The sequence below is a fragment of the Myotis brandtii genome, unplaced genomic scaffold, assembly GCF_000412655.1.
Source record: "Myotis brandtii unplaced genomic scaffold, ASM41265v1 scaffold847, whole genome shotgun sequence".
Classification (NCBI taxonomy): Eukaryota; Metazoa; Chordata; class Mammalia; order Chiroptera; family Vespertilionidae; genus Myotis; species Myotis brandtii.
The window spans coordinates 445,104-464,334 of NW_005371441.1; the positions used below are offsets into that span (position 1 = coordinate 445,104).

Sequence of the window (19,231 nt, forward strand, 5' to 3'; positions counted from 1 at the left end):
CCCCGGCCTGGGCAGCTGGAAGCGCTGGGTCTCCCAGCTTCCTTTCCTGCGCCTCTCCCTCCGGGACTACGGTTTCTGCATGGCCACCCTGCTGGTCTTCTGCCTGGGCTCCCTCTTCTACCAGCTCAGCGGGGGACCCCCTCGCTTCCTGCTCGACCTGCGGCAGTATTTGGGTAAGGAACCGAGGCAGGCACGAGGGTCGCCAGGCCGCGCGAAGTTGTGCCGGGGTCGGGGGGGAGGCCCTCAGATCTCCTCACCTTCACCCTGGAAGCTCTCCAAATCTGTCCTTTAAGGAAGGTTTTTTGTTTTGTTTGTTTGTTTGTTTTGTGAGGCTTCATTATTTAGTCACAAGTGATTAAATTATTGGCCATTAGCAATAAATTCATCCTCCAGCCCCTCCCTGCTCCCTGGAGGTCAGATGGGAGATTGAAAATTCTACCCCTCCAATCACTTGGCACTCAGCCCTCATTCTTAGAAGATTTAGGGGCTTTCCAAAAGTCATCTCATTAACATAACAAAAGACATCCATTGTTCTCCTCATTCAGGAAATTCAGTTTTAGGAGCTCTGTGCCAGACACTGGGACAAAGACCAAATACATATTCTTATAATTAATCACAATGTCACAAACACAATAAAAGTGGTTACAATGGCAAATTTATGATTAAATGGTATGTTTTATCCCAATAAGAAATTAAGTATAAAACTACTACATGCAATAACATGGGTAAATCTCAAAAACTTCCTGTGAGTCAAAGGAACAAGGATAGAGAGTACATTGTATGATTCTATTTGTACATCTACTAATGCAAAACTTGGTGATAGAAACCAAATAAGTGGTTGCCTGGTGCTGAGGTGGGTGGCGGCAGGGGTTAGTAACATTTTGGGGATAATGGAATTGGTCTAATACATTACTATATAAATGCCAGACTATATGCCAGACTACATAAATGTACTAAACTTTACCAAAATGCACAATTAAAGTAGGTGAATTTTATGATATGTAAATTATACCTCAATTGAACTGAAAACAATTCTTTGGCTTCCCACCTATTCTGTTAGCATGGCAAATGAACACTGATTAAGCCACTTTCCAGACTATATGACTTTCTCAAGATAGTCTTTGGTTCTAAATAATATATTAGTAAGGACGGAATATAATTGTCCATTTTCTGAGGGATAATTGGGGTGAGAGGGAACCTTTCTTTTTATTTGGTCGTATACTTTAGTTTCTACTGTCTAGTGTTTCTACACATGCTAATTAGGCAGTGGGGGATTTTAGGTTTGTCTCCCCCTTGCCCGCCCCCACCGCCAGATACAAGAAAAACGTAATTTAAATGATGCTTTACCTTAACTGAGTTGCTTAAATTTTCAAATTAAATTTTTTTCTCTTACATTCCTAATTTAATAAGTAATATTCCTTCCCAAGTGTTTTGATTTTGTTTTGGGGATGCAACAAAATTATACTCAGAGACTGATTCTGTATTTGCCAGCAATTTATTTAGCACAGGTTCACTGTGGGAATTATAATAATTTCACAAGATAATAGCATATGGGATGTTATCTCTTCTTAATAAGCCAAACAAAGAAATAACATACTCCAAACAAATGATAGCTTAATCATGCTATTCTTCTAGGAAAGGGGAAGTGAAGGAATAAATTCCAAATTTAATACGAGATGTACCCCTGTATAGTGGGGAAGCCCTCAGGAGAGCAGGCCCTCAGGAAGGTCTGTGTTCAACCAAGCGCTGGTTTCCAGCTGCCTGCAAAAGTGAAATTTCCCGTTGCTATAGCACGTTGCCTGGGAACAAGAAGTCAGGGTTGGTGGGTGGGCAGATCTCTTTCACTGAGTCTTTGGGTGGCTCATCACCAATGTCTATTGTCAATGCCCCCAGGGTTTTTAGAAAATTGTTAGGTTAGCGAAGAGTCACCTGGTACAAACTGCAACTCCCAAATAGTCCCCACAAATGCTCAATATTTACAGTCTAGATGCCCTTTGCCATAGTTGTTTCTCCACAACGTTCTTATTGTTAGGCCCCTAGCAGGGCCCCTCCGCAGCTGGGCAGCTGACTACTTTACAAAGACAACAAACGTAGAAGGATGGCATCCTGGCAAGACTTACTTCATCCATATATCGAAGCAACATTGTTTGGGTCCTAAAAAGTGGATTAAAACGTCACTTAGGTCATAAGCAAGCGGATTTGAAATCATATGAAACCGATACCCAACACCCCAGCGGCTAACAGGACAATATGAGAAGATAAAGGTTCACATTTCGATCTAGGTTAAATTGTGAAAGGTGATTGGTTTTCTGCTCTTCTTGACACCCTCCTATCATCTCACTGCCCTTGTCTTTCTAGACTGTTAGCATCAAAACCTACCTGTCTTGTTCTCACATTTCATCAGTACTGTAAGTAGACTGCTAAATTGACTTTAGAAACTAAACCTGGTTAATAGTCTGTTCCAGAGAAACAGTTATACTTTAACCCGTCATCTGAAAGAACTTAAGGGGAGATTCCAATGGGGGAGGGGGGAGGGGGAGGGTTTCAAATCTACCTGTGATGCAGACATTTCTCAAGAAGCAGGTTTTTGAACATTCTCCTAAAGCAAAAGGGAATGGCTGTCCACTTAGAGACAGACAACTAAGGCAGTAAGGGAGGCCCACAGCACTCACTGCTATACAGGGCTGTTCGCCTTGGGAGAAATCTAATACCCATGAGCTATTTTAATTCCTTTGTTCAGCTGTTCAGGATGCCATTGTAAAGTGTTAGTATAGTTTTCTTTTCCTATAGGTATTTCTCTTCTCATTCATACCCTGCAGAGGGAACTCCAAGACCATAAGGAAGCAGAAATCAAGTCTCAAAGAAATCTTCAGCCCAAGTGTCAGACCCAGAGGTCTGGATTTGTCTTTTCTAGTCAATCCCAACGTGCCCTCCTCCCTCCCTACCCACCACACAAGCCACAGTGTAATACTGGGACCAGAAGGGAAAGATAAGGGACAACTGGGGAAGCAAAAGGGAGCTATGCAGGGACTGATTTCTCAATGACAGCAGTCTCTTAAAATTTCATCAGAACCTCTGTTCTATTGGTCTGAGCCAGAGACAAATTTCTCAAAAGGCTAATGAAGCCTGTTTCAGGCCCCACCCCAGCACAGCCCTTGGCAAGTTCTAGAAACTGCCAAAGTACTCACATGGTCACATGTTTTTGTGGTGAGTAAGTTCTCAGAGTGACTTTTGGACCATTCTACACGCCTTAAAATATAACAAGCCAAAGTGTTAAGATTGATAATACTTAAAAAAATCACTAGGGAAAATGACAGTCACTTCTAGAGAAAAATGAGCAAAGGACATAACTGAGACACTTGAAGAGAAGCTGTTGGATGTTTAACAATAGCGAAAAAAGTGACCTCCCGTTCACTCTGTCTTGCCTGCTATCACACTTCCCTTTCAGTAACATGGTGTTGAGTGGCTGTGGGTATTTTTAGGACAAAGCTGAGGGAAAGCTTTTGGGAGAAGTACATTTGTATTGGATTTTGTTGGGATACAGGGTTTACAATCAACTCTGAGTATAGTCACATAATCGCTAGCTGTGCTAGTGTAGTAATGGCTTCAGGATTCCTCCTACTGCCTGCAACATCATCTCCTCTTGGGTCATGACAAGGGGACAATCGTTGCATGACCTTGTGGCATAAAATGTGAACACTGAGAAAGAAGACACCTACTAAGAAGGGATTCTGGTGGCTAAATGGGCTAAAATAAAATAAAAACAACAAAAACAAAACAAAATAGAGCCTAGCAGCCATTTCTGCACAGGGCCCTCTCATACAAACTGCACTTCGGGAAGAAGGCTGCACGGAACTGCCTGCCTGCACTGTGTTCTGCCATTGAGCCAGCCCTTATAAAGGAGTTCCTGGAATCCTATTTCAACCCATAGGACTGAGGCTTTCCCTATCCAATTGGAGCTGCACAGCTCAGACCACTCAGAGTGGCTCTATTTTGTCCTATCAAGACAGTGCCTTTTGGACCAATCAAACTGTAAGGATTTGGAGTCCTCATTTACATGAAGACAGGCCAATCAGGGAGCAGAGGCAGGGACTTCTATCCATATAAACCAGCTTTCTAACTCTGGGGGCACACTTTTCCTTTCACTGAAGACTGTGCTTCCCTAGCTGAGCGGAAACACCAGAGGTGTCTAGCTAGAACAGCACAGACCCGAGATGACTGGCACAGAGTGAAGGAAACCAAAGCAGAGAGAGACAGTCCAGCGCAGCACATAGCAGACAGGCAAGGAGCAGAGCAGAGCAGACCATTGAGGAGAGGAGCAGAGCTGTCTAGCAGGAGAGGGACCCGGCCCCAGGGCTGCCTCACAGCTGTGCTGTTTTCACAGCTGAGCTGAATCACTATTGAGCTGTTTTACACAGAATAAAGTGTCCTTCTTCACTGCACCACACATTGGGGGTTCCTGTTGGCACTGAATTGGCACCAATAACCATTCGTTGGCAACCTTGTGCCACAGGGCCCATACCTACATCCTGCAGGTAGTAAGAAACCCTGTAGGGAAGCCTGTTGTATAAAATTGTGTCAGTGCTGCCTTTGATTCTCACTTAATGCCTGACCAAATTGGAGTTCTTACCTGTCATGAATATTCTTGATAATGCAATGCATAGAAGAAAAGCCTGCAGAGTTTTTTCTTTTATGATAGGAATTATATAAACTAGAATTTATCAAAATTCTTGCAGTAGTAGAGGAGAAACCTATAGCTGTACTACAAAGAGTCAGGGTGTCTGTGTGTGATGTCAAATAATTTTTGTATCTCAGATACCAAAAAACACTTTTCAATCATTCATGTTAGAGAGGGCTGAATTATCTATTTTATGTACAGAAAGAAAAGTATTACAAAATTGTAGTCACATGAAGAGGTGATTAAAGGTTATGCAACTAACATATGTAAGAAATATAATATCATGGAGAACAGCATGGAGTTTCCTCAAAAAACTAAAAATGGAACTCCCATTTGACCATGTGATCCCACTTCTAGGAATATATCCCAAGAAACTAGAAACACCAATTAGAAAGGATATAGGTACCCCTATGTTCATAGCAGCACAATATACCATAGCTAAGATTTGGAAACAGCCTAAGTGCCCATCAGTAGATGAGTGGATTAAAAAACGGTGGTATATCTACACAATGGAATACTATGCTGTGGTAAAAAAAGAAGGAGTTCTTACTATTTGCAACAGCATGAATGGAACTGGAGAGCATTATGCTAAGTGAAATAAGCCATTCAGAGAAAGATAAATATCACATGATCTCACTCATTTATTGAATATAATGAACAACATAAACTGATGAACAAAAGCAGATCCAGAGACAGAGAAGCATCGTTCAGACCGTCAAACCTCAGAGGGAAGGTAGGGGAGGGTAGGGGTAAGGGGGAGAGATCAACCAAAGGACTTATATGCAAGCATATAGGCCTAACCAATGGACACAGACAATAGGGAGGTGAGGGCATGAGTGGGGGGGGGGGGGAGTAACGGGGGGATAAGGACACATATGTAATAACTTAATCAATAAAGAAATTTTAAAAAAAGAAATATAATATCATGGTGGTATTTCAGGTGGTGAATTCATAAAAATATTGTGTAAATTCTCTGGATGTTATGTTTATGGAATTACCAGTATATTAGCCAGGGTTAGCTAGAGAAATAGAACCAATATGCCATATGCCACACACACACACACACACACACACACACACACACACACACACACATATATATGTATGAAGGACAAGATGCTCTCTCACTTCAAGCAGAGAGATAGCGAATTTGCCCTTTCTCCATCTTTTTGTTCTCCACAAATTGGATGATGCCCCTCCATGATGGAGAGAGTCACTGCTTTACTCAGTTCACCAATTCAAATGCTAATCTCATCAGGAAACACCTTTAGACATTTTGCCTGCTTGGCATCCTTTAGCCAATAAAGTCGACACATAAAATTAATCAACACAATAAGCTTTATAAAATTCATAATTTCGTATAATTACTTTTGTCACTTTAAATATGAACTCTTCTACCTAATTCTGCAGTCCTAACTTTGTATTCTTGTCTTTAAGAGGGACCCCCAAGTTGTATCAATTTTAGGCCCACAAAACCTGCATTAGTGTTCTCCTCATTTGATTATTTTTCTTCTCACTCGGTTTAGATTCCAGGGTCCAACATCATACTCCTCCTTTGCAGAGACACTAACACCACTGCCTTCTCTCCATTTCTCTAGTAAATCTCCAGCTAAGATTAAGCACAACTAAACACCTACTCAGCACCTCCATACAAATAACTGAACTGGGCCACAGGAAAACACAACACTGGTGCTGACTAGACTCACTTTAAATTCAGAACCATCCATTCCAATGATCTCAAAGACACTCAGCAATCCTATTGCAGTTCTTCAATGCAGATTTTTCACTCTCTGAAACAATCCTGCCACAGCACGCTCTCTTTTTTCAAACCTCCTACCTCTCCTCTTGCCCACATCTTCACTCTCAAGCTGCCTCATATTTCGTTGATAAAATAGATACTACCACACAAGACTTTCTTTATTTCTTCATTAGTAAATTTCAAACATGTGCCCCCTTTCTTAATGGTCAAAGTGTCTTTGCTCCTATTACAAATCAAACTCTCCACTTAATTCTGGATCCATCCTGTCTTTCTTGCATCACCGTTTATCCCTTTCTACTAGAGTGTCCCCATCACCACACTAACTCTAATATCTCCTACCTTTAAAAAAGAGAGAGGGGAAAATGGAGACAGAGAGAGTGACAGAGAGACAGATCATCTCAAAAATGTTTCTATGGCCATTCTATAGCCAACCCAGCACACACACATGCACACACACTCTCCACATTAGACCAACTTCTCATCACCTCCGCCATTGCTGAAAGCTAAGCCACCATCATTTATCAATTGATACCATCCTTAAATCTATATTAAGTTCTTCAAATAGCAGCAAGATCAATATTTTAAAATGCAATATTTGAAAATAATCAGAGAGGTTAAATCCTCTCTAATTCTTCTGAAGGCTTCCCATCACACCTACAATAACATTGAAATCTTTTACCTTGGAAGGACTTTCATGACCTGGCATTCTTCTCTCCAGTTGCATCTCCTGCTTCTTTCTATCTCATTCATTGTGCTCTAAAAAGAATCTTTTGTTTTCCAACTTACATGTATCCAGCACTGTAAAAATGGATTTAATTTCATCATTGAATGCTAGGTGCTTTACTCCATCTTATGGATATGACAGTGAGACTCAGAGCATACTCATATGACTTGCCAAAGATGACATACTTCCCAGGTAAGTCCAAGACCCATGCTTCTTCCTCCAAATTGTCTGCTCTTTAAAAAATTTCCCCCTACTATAAATTCTGAAGTCCAGTTTCCCTAGGTAGGATAATTTCTTAGATCACTTCACTGCAAGTACCACAGAGAGAAAGGCAGCTAGCTGGTGATGTTTGTCTCCTACCAGGTAAATCTCATCCAAGAGCCCTGTGAGCCCAGGAGTGTAGTCCTTATTATCCATTCTTTACAGAAGTGAAACTGAGGTGCTAAGAGGATAAGTAATTGACCTTAGGTCAGAAAGCTAGTAATTTGCAGAGCTGGACTATTATATTTCCAGCTCTATTATTTTCTTAAACAATCTATTAAAATGACCTTGACAATCTTTATTCTATAAAGATTTTTCGACTGGAGAGCTGACTCTCCAGTTTCACAGTTCAGTTCTTGGCTGTTGTTCAAAAAATTGTTTTAAAGCACTTTGCAAAGCTTGAGCAATATTTTTCTCTAAGAAGACAGGAAGGTATGTGACATGCCCATTGAACAAGAACTAATGACATGATTAAGAAGGGAGAAAAAAAGGATATCATGTCTATATCAATTTCGGCTGTTACACATTAACACCGAAATAGAACCAATATGCCATATGCCACACACACACACACACACACACACACACACACACACACACACATATATATGTATGAAGGACAAGATGCTCTCTCACTTCAAGCAGAGAGATAGCGAATTTGCCCTTTCTCCATCTTTTTGTTCTCCACAAATTGGATGATGCCCCTCCATGATGGAGAGAGTCACTGCTTTACTCAGTTCACCAATTCAAATGCTAATCTCATCAGGAAACACCTTTAGACATTTTGCCTGCTTGGCATCCTTTAGCCAATAAAGTCGACACATAAAATTAATCAACACAATAAGCTTTATAAAATTCATAATTTCGTATAATTACTTTTGTCACTTTAAATATGAACTCTTCTACCTAATTCTGCAGTCCTAACTTTGTATTCTTGTCTTTAAGAGGGACCCCCAAGTTGTATCAATTTTAGGCCCACAAAACCTGCATTAGTGTTCTCCTCATTTGATTATTTTTCTTCTCACTCGGTTTAGATTCCAGGGTCCAACATCATACTCCTCCTTTGCAGAGACACTAACACCACTGCCTTCTCTCCATTTCTCTAGTAAATCTCCAGCTAAGATTAAGCACAACTAAACACCTACTCAGCACCTCCATACAAATAACTGAACTGGGCCACAGGAAAACACAACACTGGTGCTGACTAGACTCACTTTAAATTCAGAACCATCCATTCCAATGATCTCAAAGACACTCAGCAATCCTATTGCAGTTCTTCAATGCAGATTTTTCACTCTCTGAAACAATCCTGCCACAGCACGCTCTCTTTTTTCAAACCTCCTACCTCTCCTCTTGCCCACATCTTCACTCTCAAGCTGCCTCATATTTCGTTGATAAAATAGATACTACCACACAAGACTTTCTTTATTTCTTCATTAGTAAATTTCAAACATGTGCCCCCTTTCTTAATGGTCAAAGTGTCTTTGCTCCTATTACAAATCAAACTCTCCACTTAATTCTGGATCCATCCTGTCTTTCTTGCATCACCGTTTATCCCTTTCTACTAGAGTGTCCCCATCACCACACTAACTCTAATATCTCCTACCTTTAAAAAAGAGAGAGGGGAAAATGGAGACAGAGAGAGTGACAGAGAGACAGATCATCTCAAAAATGTTTCTATGGCCATTCTATAGCCAACCCAGCACACACACATGCACACACACTCTCCACATTAGACCACTTCTCATCACCTCCGCCGTTGCTGAAAGCTAAGCCACCATCATTTATCAATTGATACCATCCTTAAATCTATATTAAGTTCTTCAAATAGCAGCAAGATCAATATTTTAAAATGCAATATTTGAAAATAATCAGAGAGGTTAAATCCTCTCTAATTCTTCTGAAGGCTTCCCATCACACCTACAATAACATTGAAATCTTTTACCTTGGAAGGACTTTCATGACCTGGCATTCTTCTCTCCAGTTGCATCTCCTGCTTCTTTCTATCTCATTCATTGTGCTCTAAAAAGAATCTTTTGTTTTCCAACTTACATGTATCCAGCACTGTAAAAATGGATTTAATTTCATCATTGAATGCTAGGTGCTTTACTCCATCTTATGGATATGACAGTGAGACTCAGAGCATACTCATATGACTTGCCAAAGATGACATACTTCCCAGGTAAGTCCAAGACCCATGCTTCTTCCTCCAAATTGTCTGCTCTTTAAAAAATTTCCCCCTACTATAAATTCTGAAGTCCAGTTTCCCTAGGTAGGATAATTTCTTAGATCACTTCACTGCAAGTACCACCGAGAGAAAGGCAGCTAGCTGGTGATGTTTGTCTCCTACCAGGTAAATCTCATCCAAGAGCCCTGTGAGCCCAGGAGTGTAGTCCTTATTATCCATTCTTTACAGAAGTGAAACTGAGGTGCTAAGAGGATAAGTAATTGACCTTAGGTCAGAAAGCTAGTAATTTGCAGAGCTGGACTATTATATTTCCAGCTCTATTATTTTCTTAAACAATCTATTAAAATGACCTTGACAATCTTTATTCTATAAAGATTTTTCGACTGGAGAGCTGACTCTCCAGTTTCACAGTTCAGTTCTTGGCTGTTGTTCAAAAAATTGTTTTAAAGCACTTTGCAAAGCTTGAGCAATATTTTTCTCTAAGAAGACAGGAAGGTATGTGACATGCCCATTGAACAAGAACTAATGACATGATTAAGAAGGGAGAAAAAAAGGATATCATGTCTATATCAATTTCGGCTGTTACACATTAACACCAAACACTGACCTTTAAAATGAGGAAAGTACCAGCTTAGCATTGTGAATTGACAAGGATCTTGGAGATGAGGAATTAAGGTTGGCTAGAAATTCAATTCTGTGGATACATGGCTAAGTAAAAGGCAACTAAAAATAACATGAAAGCAACTGGTGAGCATTTTCCCTTTCACTCTATCTATACCAGAGGTATATTACAATTTGTAAAAAATAGAGAAAATACTAAGACAATTTCCAATAGAGCCTTTAGTTGGCCAATGATATCATAGTGGCCAGTCCTAGGGAACAACCATGAAGGGCAACTTTTGAGTTTAAATACAGATGTCCTTTAATATAAGTTAAAAGTTAAGTTTTTATAAGTCACGTCATTGCATAGAGTTTAGATATAAGCAACAACTTGTTGGTCACTGAATGTCTGGTTTGTACTGTCCTTCCATGCAAATGTAACTCTAGGTTGCATAATTTAGTCAGGTAGGCTTTCAAGAGACTGTTAAGGAAAGGACAAATGTTACCAGCTCCTGACTATTTTCAGTTCACTTCTACCACATATACCAGGGTAACTCCCCAATTGCTCTTCCTTCTCCTTCCTTCCTTCCTTCCTTCCTTCCTTCCTTCCTTCCTTCCTTCCTTCCTCTCTTTTTCTTTTGCTTCCCTTTGCTCTCTTCTATCAATGCCTTAGTGTATCGACCAACTATTACATCCACTTTATTCAATAGATTTGCCTTGAAACACTCTTTGGCTATGTCTAAAAATCAAATCAGTCTTTGAAGGATGGAGGTAGTTTTCATCATTGAAACTGCCAACACAAAAATAAATTCAGAAATAAAAGGCCCAAAGGTGAATAATGAGGATGATGTAGTTTGAAATATTTCCCTGGCCTTCCAGTTTCTTTTCCTGCGGCTCTTTTGTTAACATTGACACAGAAAGCACTTCAGGTTTGTGGGGATTGAGGAGGAGGGTAGAGGAAAAGAGAGAATAAAGGCAAGTCATGAGAAACAGTGATCATGGCTGTCTCACTCCAAATTCAAATACTACTATTCAGGGAAGTTTGAAAAAAACCCCACAAAAAACAAAACAGATAATTTGGAGCTTCTATGGGCTGAATGTTTGTCCATAGATGGAAACCCTAATCTCCAATGTGTAGATCTTTGGTAGTGGAGCTTCTCGGAGGTGATTAGTCAATCTCATGAATGGGATTAGTGCCCTTACAAGAAGAGATTGGACACATACCCTCTCCTCCTCCTGCTCCCTTTCTCTGCTATGTGAGGATACAAACCAGGAAGTAGGCTCTCACCAGCCACTGGATCTGCTGAGGCCTTGTTCTTGGACTTTCAGTCTCCAGAACTGTGAGAAGTAAATGTTTGTGATTTAAGCCATCCAGCCTATAGAGTTTTGTTATAGCAGCTAGCACTGACTAAGACAGAGGCACCCCCCAGGATGCGGGGCTTGTTTTCACTTCCTGAAACCAATGCATGATATATTAGTCCTCCTAGAAAATCCCTGGGCTGGCATAGTGCCAGGTAGCAGAGGTCAGAAGTGGTTGAGAAAGCATTCTAAGCACAGAGGCCTAAGATGGTCCTTCAGGTCTGTCTTGGACACGTAGGACACAGTGAGATCCAGAAAAGTTCCTGGGGTGACAGAAGGTGAGCACTCCCAGGTGTCAGGCCAGGGAGATGGAGGGGTCTGCAAGGGGTCTGCAATATTAAGAAGGTTTTGTCTTTATCAGAGCTGGCGGTCACTTTGTACATGGTGAGGAGACTGTAGCAGAGGCAGTTTGTCCCATAGTGGGGCAAATGGCCACTCTAAGGAGAAGGTAGCAAGACTGACAAATGAAGTGGGAAACTCCATGGAATATAATGGAGTTTATTATAGAGAATTTATTTATGGGAATGTAAGGTCAGAGCAGAAGAGTTAACCCAGAAATTCTGTGCAGACTATTCTCTGCTATAGATTCCAGTTACTGTACTTTTTCATAGTATAACTCAGGTACTAGTGATTGAGAAGACAAAGGGACAAAGAATGCAGCAGTGTCAGGGCCATACCTCTTGGCGGTCTTGTGATAGATGAGATGCCGGGGTTCTTATTCCAGCATCAAGAAAGGTTCAGGAATCTGGAGAAGGCTGTGCGTAGATTAAGTAAGAGTCCAGAGGCTAATAAAGAGTCATGAGACGAAATATAATTTTGAAAGGCACTTGGGGGTCAGAGGAGCTTAGCTAAAGGAGCTAAGATCCAAGATCTAAGTTCTCAGGTCTCCTCATCCCAGGACCTCATGCTTTTTATTAACACAACTTGTCCTGAGGCAAGGCAGAGATATACACTTCAAAGGGTCAGGGTTTTGTACAGAGTCCATTGTCAGAACGGGGAATTAGCCTACCATGACAGCAGGGCTGAATCTGGGAATGGCTGGTAGCAATGAGATTGTTTATAATCCATACTATTGCCAGTTTGATATACAACTGACATTGCCAGTTGTAATGACACTCTGGCCATTACTAACAAAAAATTTATGGCTACATTTTAAGGAACTCAGATAATCAGCTACTGGAAGGCTGATACACTTGCTAAGGACAGTGAGGTTGTTCAAAGGTCAAGCATGACACTTAAAAATGAAACCCAGGACACAGAGATGGAGTTGGTTTTGTTCACATCCAATTCCATCCAGGCCCTAAGCTAGGAGCCACAGCAATGAGAAGCAGAGAGCAGATGGAGATGTCACCTGTTGGGGCTGCAGCAGTCGAAGTCACAGGGCACTGGAGACAGTCTGTGAGCCACAGCACCTGCGCCTCCCTCTGGAAGCACTACAGGTTCCCAACATGAAACCCTCTTAGCCAGGAAGAGGGGGGCCTTTGCAGGGAGTTTGCACCTTGAATTTGACTGAGTACTGATCCCAAAGTGACTAATTTCACCTAGTGTAACCGGAAAGAGATTGTTTCCAACCAGAACAGGCTGAGCTGGATCAATTCCCACCATCTCTTACTCACTCACTTGAGGGAATGGGACACTGGAGTGAGATGTGGTCAGTTATAGAAAATGAAATAAAGTGTCATTTTTTATTTTATTTTAAGCAATACACTGGGATTTAAATATCAATGTGAAGGTGACAACACTCATTTGGATTAATAATTAAAAAAACATTCTATTACTTTCTTTTCATCCCTTTTAAGCAAGGCAGATGAGTCAATCAAATCACTGATCTGATTAAAAGAAAAAATGTATTTTGTGATAAATGAATATATTGGAATTTATATTTGTGCTTAGCAGCATGAAAAGCAACAGGCATATTTTATAATAGACCAGTAACATAGCATCACACGAAGTTCATTTTAAAAAGCATTATTCAACTAGTTATAGAAATAATGACTTTAGAGGCCTCATGTAAATTTCCACTTTCCCAGGCTGTTCCTGCCCCTTGCAGACCCCTCTATCTCCCTGGCCTGACACCTGGCTTCCTACCCACCGATAATGTGCATTAGATACAATCAACTTAAAGTACAAGAACATCATCACCATGACTTCAGAGTCACACCACTCTTGGACCAAAAGTAATTACCAATTTCATCGTCTACTTTATTCATCATACTTGCTTATGAGTAACTCACAAATCTAAAAATCACTTCCACACTCAAAGGACAAAGATTTGGAAGATAGTTTTATAAATTAAAGAAAGGCATTTCTTTTAGAGATGCCTCGAATATTTGATTTCTCTAAAGATTGGAGTGGCTTTATTTTGTTAGTGTGTAACAAACAATTTAGCATTTAATTCCATACGGCCTTGCACTGTCGTCGAATTTATTCACTATGACAACCCTGGCAAAGAGCAAACTCTTTGAGGGCTGAACAGCTGGGCCTACACTTCTCTGTTCTGCTTTGGGGCAATTAGCAGAGTGGTAGGCACCTAATAGTGCTAAATGCATACTTATTGCATGATTGAAAGGATATATTGAATTTAAACTCTATTAACATAGATTAAGAGTATAGTCAAGAATTTTTATGTGAAAAATATAAGCAGGTAATTAGATGCAATTTAGAACCCCATAAGAGCATGGTGAAAAATAAATCAGACAGACAATCGACTCTAAAGTTAGTGCTCATTTCTACTGCCAAGAGCTTTAAAAGCACGGATCAAACAGCAATCTACACGGTAAAAGTGACATAGTTCTTATTTATTAAGTTAGACATTCAATATTAAGAAGGCTTTTGTCTTTAGTTGTAAACCAAAGACAAAAAAAGTTGAATGTTTTTATAGACTTTTTATGCAGACTAAACAAAGACTTTTAAAGAAAATTCACTGTGGAAAGAAAAAGACCTGTTGTGGGCCCTCACTTTTCTCAGGGTTGGAAGATTCCACCACGTTGCAGCAATTAAACTTGCTCTGTGTCACGTTAGGACTATGAAACAGTGTCTGCACTTAACGGTATCATTTTGGATCAGTGGTTTTTTCCTGCAAAAATCTAAGCCATGCCTGTCTTTTGTGCTCTCCCTATATTAATATTGTTTTCTCTGCAACATCCATTTAATTAAAATAGGATCAAGGATTTCTGCTTAACCCTTGCCTAAGAGCTAAGAGGCTGACAGGCACTGGCACAAAGGGGCGAATCTTTAAAGAACCTTCGGGGAAACTTCAGTTGGTTCCTGTGGTTGGAATCCCCCCATTCTTAGCAATGATGCATCTCTGAGCAGGCTCAACCATTGTCTACCAGACACGAATTTGCACTCTTTCTCAGTCAGTTCGAATTACTTGGGAGTTCCCCCTGGGCAACTAAATCCTACTCATCCTATAATCCAGCTCATGTACCATCTCTTCTGGGAAACCTTCCCCCACTAGGTTTCCCATAGTTGATATATCCATTATTCTCATAGTCTGTTTCCTCATGTGTAAAATGAGGAAAATAATAGTGCCTACAGCATGAGGTTGTTGTGGGGATTAAAAGGCTTAATTCATGTAAAGTGATTAGATGCTAGGAACATAGTAATTTTAACTAATAGTTTAGTAATTGTCATTTATTACAAAACATTTAAGATTTAAAAGCCCTTTCTTTAATGCTTTCTTTATTTGCTTGCTTGCTTATTTATACATTTTGTCTCCTTAAGAGAGGGGGCAGGGTAATGCGGGTGCATGGGTGGAGAGCACCTCTTGTTCTTCATGTGCGGGTAGGTCCGTTTAGGATGCACTCTGGGGAGCGTACAGAGAACCCAAGACCAAGTTCCCGTAGACACAATGACCAGGGATCCACAAGACTGGAAACAAGTGATGTTTTAATCTTTACATTAAAACCCATGCTCTCACCTGACTCGCAATTCCAAGGCAGAGAAACAGATCAGGGTGGTTTGTGATTTACCATCATTGCAATATGGGCATCCAACTGAAACATTTTCCCGAAAGAGCCCTACTTTTAGCCACGCAGTAAAAGAAGAGGGTAGAACACAGCCTTGGTGATCTTCTACAGCTGCGCGAGCTTGGTTTTCCAGGAGCATGAGTGCCTCAATCCCTGAAATGAGCAACAATCCCGACGATAAGGACACTTCTGCAAAGGTGAATGGTAACAGCAGGCAAACCCCTGGATTCATATTCCTTTTACAATTTTGAGGCTTTTATAACACAGGGATTAGCTGAGTTTCTAATTAGACTAGGGTTCATGGAGTGGGTGAAGGATTCATTCATTCATTTTCTTTTAACAAATATATATTTTAACGTCAAACAATCCCTTTGATGATCATTGAACGTTCTAGCAAGATGCAGGGCCACCCTGAATCACAGAGCAATGAGAGTTGATCTACTGAGTGATGACTACCTTTCAGCATTGTCCTAGGTGCTGGGGAAAAAGCAGTGAAGGAATGAGACAAAATCATGGCTCTCATGATGCTTGTTTCCTAGTGAGGAGAGATACACATTAAATAAAACATGCTAACATTTCAGGTGGTGGTAGGTTCTATGGAGACAATTAAAGAAGGCCAAGGGAATAAAGAACGTAGGTGCGGGCATGCACTACGTATGGGGTAGTCAGGGGAGAGTCCTTTGACGAGATAACATTGTACAGAAACTGGAAGGAAGTCACAGGACAAACCCGATGGAAATATGGGAAAAGAAAGTCCTAGGCAGAGGAGACCACAAATGCAAAGGCCCTAATAGAGGGGCCAGTTTTGTCTGTCTGATGTGCAATGGGGCAGGATGAGAAGGGAAAAGAGATAGGAGATGAGGTCAGATTGACAGTGGAGCCAGATCACAAAGGGCCTCGAAGGGCACCAGAAGGACTTTGGCTTTTACTTTAAGTATGTCAAGAGCCATTGACAAGTTGTGAGCAGAGGAATTACCTTCTGGCTGCTGTGAGAGGAATGGAATGTAGAGGGAAAGGCTGGGAGCAGGAAGGAGGACTGGCAGGGACTGCTGATGGCCACGTGACTGCTGATTGCCGGTCCTTTCTTACTTTAGTAATAGCATCCTGATTTTTGGGTGGCAGCAATGTACCCAGCTGAAGTCTCTATTTCCTGGTCCTCCCTTACAACTGAACATAGTCCGGTGACTATCGTTTGGCCAAAGACCTCTAAGAAGACGATGGAGGCATTTTTGGAGCACAGCTTAAAAAGAACCTTTGCTGCTGGGAGGAAGTTTTCTTTCCCTCTTTTGCTTTCCCCTGTTGCCAGCTGGAACATAAACATAATGACTGGAGCTCCAAGGGCCACCTTGAATCATGAGGTGACCTTTACAATGGAAGCCACATGCTGGGTAGAACAAAACGCTCCAATAGGTCCCTGATGGGAGCCGAGATGGCTCATGAACTCTGGATTGCCTATTTCTGGACTTGTTTGCACTTTCATTTTGTCTAAGCCATTGTTATTTTGAGTTCCGGGTCAGGGCACAAGCCTGGGTTTCAGGCTTGATCCCCAGTGGGGGCGCATGCAGGAGGCAACCTAGCCATATGTCTCTCTCTCTCTCTCTCTCCCTCTCACTTCCTCTCTCTCTAGAATCAATGAAAAAAATAAATAAAAGCATCATATCCTAGGGCGAGGATAAAAAAATAGCAAACTTTCATTCCCATACATTTATTTTGAGATGTTTATTTCCTTTCTTCTTGTTATAACCTCATGGTTGCTCAGATTTCTGTCCTTAGGAGAATGAACAGGAGGTTTCTCAGTGCATTCTGGGAGAGAAGTCTCTAGACCTGGGGTGGTCCTTGTGAGCCCAAAGGATCTTGCACATTTTTTTTCTAATGAAAAACACTCACATTATGGGGCCAGGCCTCAGGTACAGGTCCAATTTGTCAAAGGTGGTCTTAAAATATTATGGAAATTGCTTTGATCCTCCCATCTTGTAGCCCCTCTTCATTAACTCAAAAATTATTAATGGGGAGCCTTTTTCTGGCTACTCAGTGTTTTAATTCACATTAATGAGCAATGACTGATTGCCTCAGGGGCATTCCATTTCTACAATGTGTGTATTAATCTAAATCTCTGATTCATGCAATAAATGTGAGATAAATCATTAACCCTCTAGGATTTTCAGTGAGAAAGTGGGCGAGGGCAACATAAAACTGGGAAGTAGAATTTGTGCACCTGCACTTGTGAATATGTGTGTGACACTGCCCGCTTCATTTATAAGTCTCTGCAGCTTATCTATGTGTCTCTTTATTGCTTTCAGATCAGGAACTAGAGATACTCACATATGGGTTTTGGTTCAACCAAATTATTCTTAAATTGTAAGCTTTTGATCTCAGGATCCTATTCCCTAATTTTCCGTTAAAAATGTTTCAGCTACCCCGACTTTATAGAGGTTTTCAGGACAGTCATAGAGTTATCATGGTCCCTGACTCCTGGTTCTTCTTTCAATCTGGTTGTCAGCTACAGTACAGAGTGAGTAGGGAGAGAGAGATAAGCATCAAAAGCTGAGGTTTCCGTTTCTCACTGTGGCCTGGGCTAAATGAGTTCTATCTCACCCTCTAATCACCCTGCAAATCGTGAGACAAAAGGGCCCTGGCTGGGTGACAGTTCTGTGTAGTGGTTAGTATAGTGAGCTCCAGGCTCAAACAGGTTTGAATGCAGCTCCCAAGCCGATTGCTAGTAGCCCTTGTGGCCTTGGACAAGTCACTAAAGCCTCAGGTGTTACAGCTTCTATACAGAGCAGTAAATGATTCTTACGAAAAGGGTGGCTGATGAGGGCAGCCCTTTCCTGCATGGCCCATCCATTCCCATCAGCTGATCTGTATTTGCTGCAGCCTTTCTGCCCAGGTCCAGGAGTTACTTTCCCTTGGAAGGGAGGGAGGCAGGATGAAGTGGGAGTGTAGGGTCTTTCCCCTTTGCATCTGCTAGCGGCATGACCTCCTTGAGTCTCTTCGTACCTCGCACCCTTGTCTCTCTCTGGTCGCTACCGTGGATGAGTAGCTGCAGCACGAGGAACAAGCGAGAAGAAAGCTGTTTCTGCTCAGGAGTCCGGGCGAAAGCCTGGCCCTACGGGGAGCGTTGAATTCTAATTTACACCACTTGCTCTTTCACCATCGCAGCAAAGTCTTGAATCTCTATCCCGGTGCCTGTGATCGGCCGTCGGCGAACAGTTCGGGACGCAGAAGGAGAACCGAGCTTCTGCAATGAAATGCACAGTAAAAGAAGTCGTGCTTCTTCCTGCCCGTGACTGTTTACGAGAGGGAAGTCAGCGGGGCCCCCAAGAGGTCGCTGGTGGCGCAGGCACGGAGGCCAGATTGTAGCGAAAGGGGGAAGGAAAAAACACCCAGAAACTTTCTTCCTCGTTGCGAATCATCGCCGCGCCCCCCGCCCCTCCCCAGGCAGAGGCAGTAACGTGACACCGGAGAGAAACCCGGAGACCCGAGTGGAGAGAGGGAGGGGAGAGGGAGGAGAGAGGGCCGCGGAGAGCCGGAGGGAGAAAGGGGAGGAGAAGGAGGAAAACCCCTGTCAAGGAGGTGGAGCATGGGGCTGGTGTCCGCCTCTCGTTCCTCCCTGCCGTTTTTCAGAGGAGCCTGAACCGGGACAAAACACGCCGACACCGACAGACACAAAGCCGGGGGGTCCACGCTGGCG

The 19,231-nt window shown here is 41.8% G+C and overlaps 1 protein-coding gene and 1 long non-coding RNA gene across 2 annotated transcripts in view; one reads left to right on the forward strand and one right to left on the reverse strand.

The window, feature by feature from the left end:
• The first annotated feature begins 7 nt into the window (after positions 1-7).
• The window catches only part of UST (uronyl-2-sulfotransferase), a 280,713-nt gene continuing 261,489 nt past the window's right edge, over positions 8-19,231 (forward strand). Inside the window, exon 1 of the mRNA XM_005884691.2 lies at positions 8-173. Within this exon, the coding sequence (XP_005884753.1) occupies positions 80-173 (94 nt within the window). The 5' untranslated portion in view covers positions 8-79. The remainder of the gene's footprint in view (positions 174-19,231) is intronic.
• LOC106724502 lies at positions 17,245-19,225 on the reverse strand. The gene is made up of 2 exons (XR_001360316.1): positions 17,863-19,225; positions 17,245-17,308 (listed from the first exon to the last, which is right to left on the reverse strand). It is a non-coding gene; the product is annotated as an uncharacterized LOC106724502 (long non-coding RNA).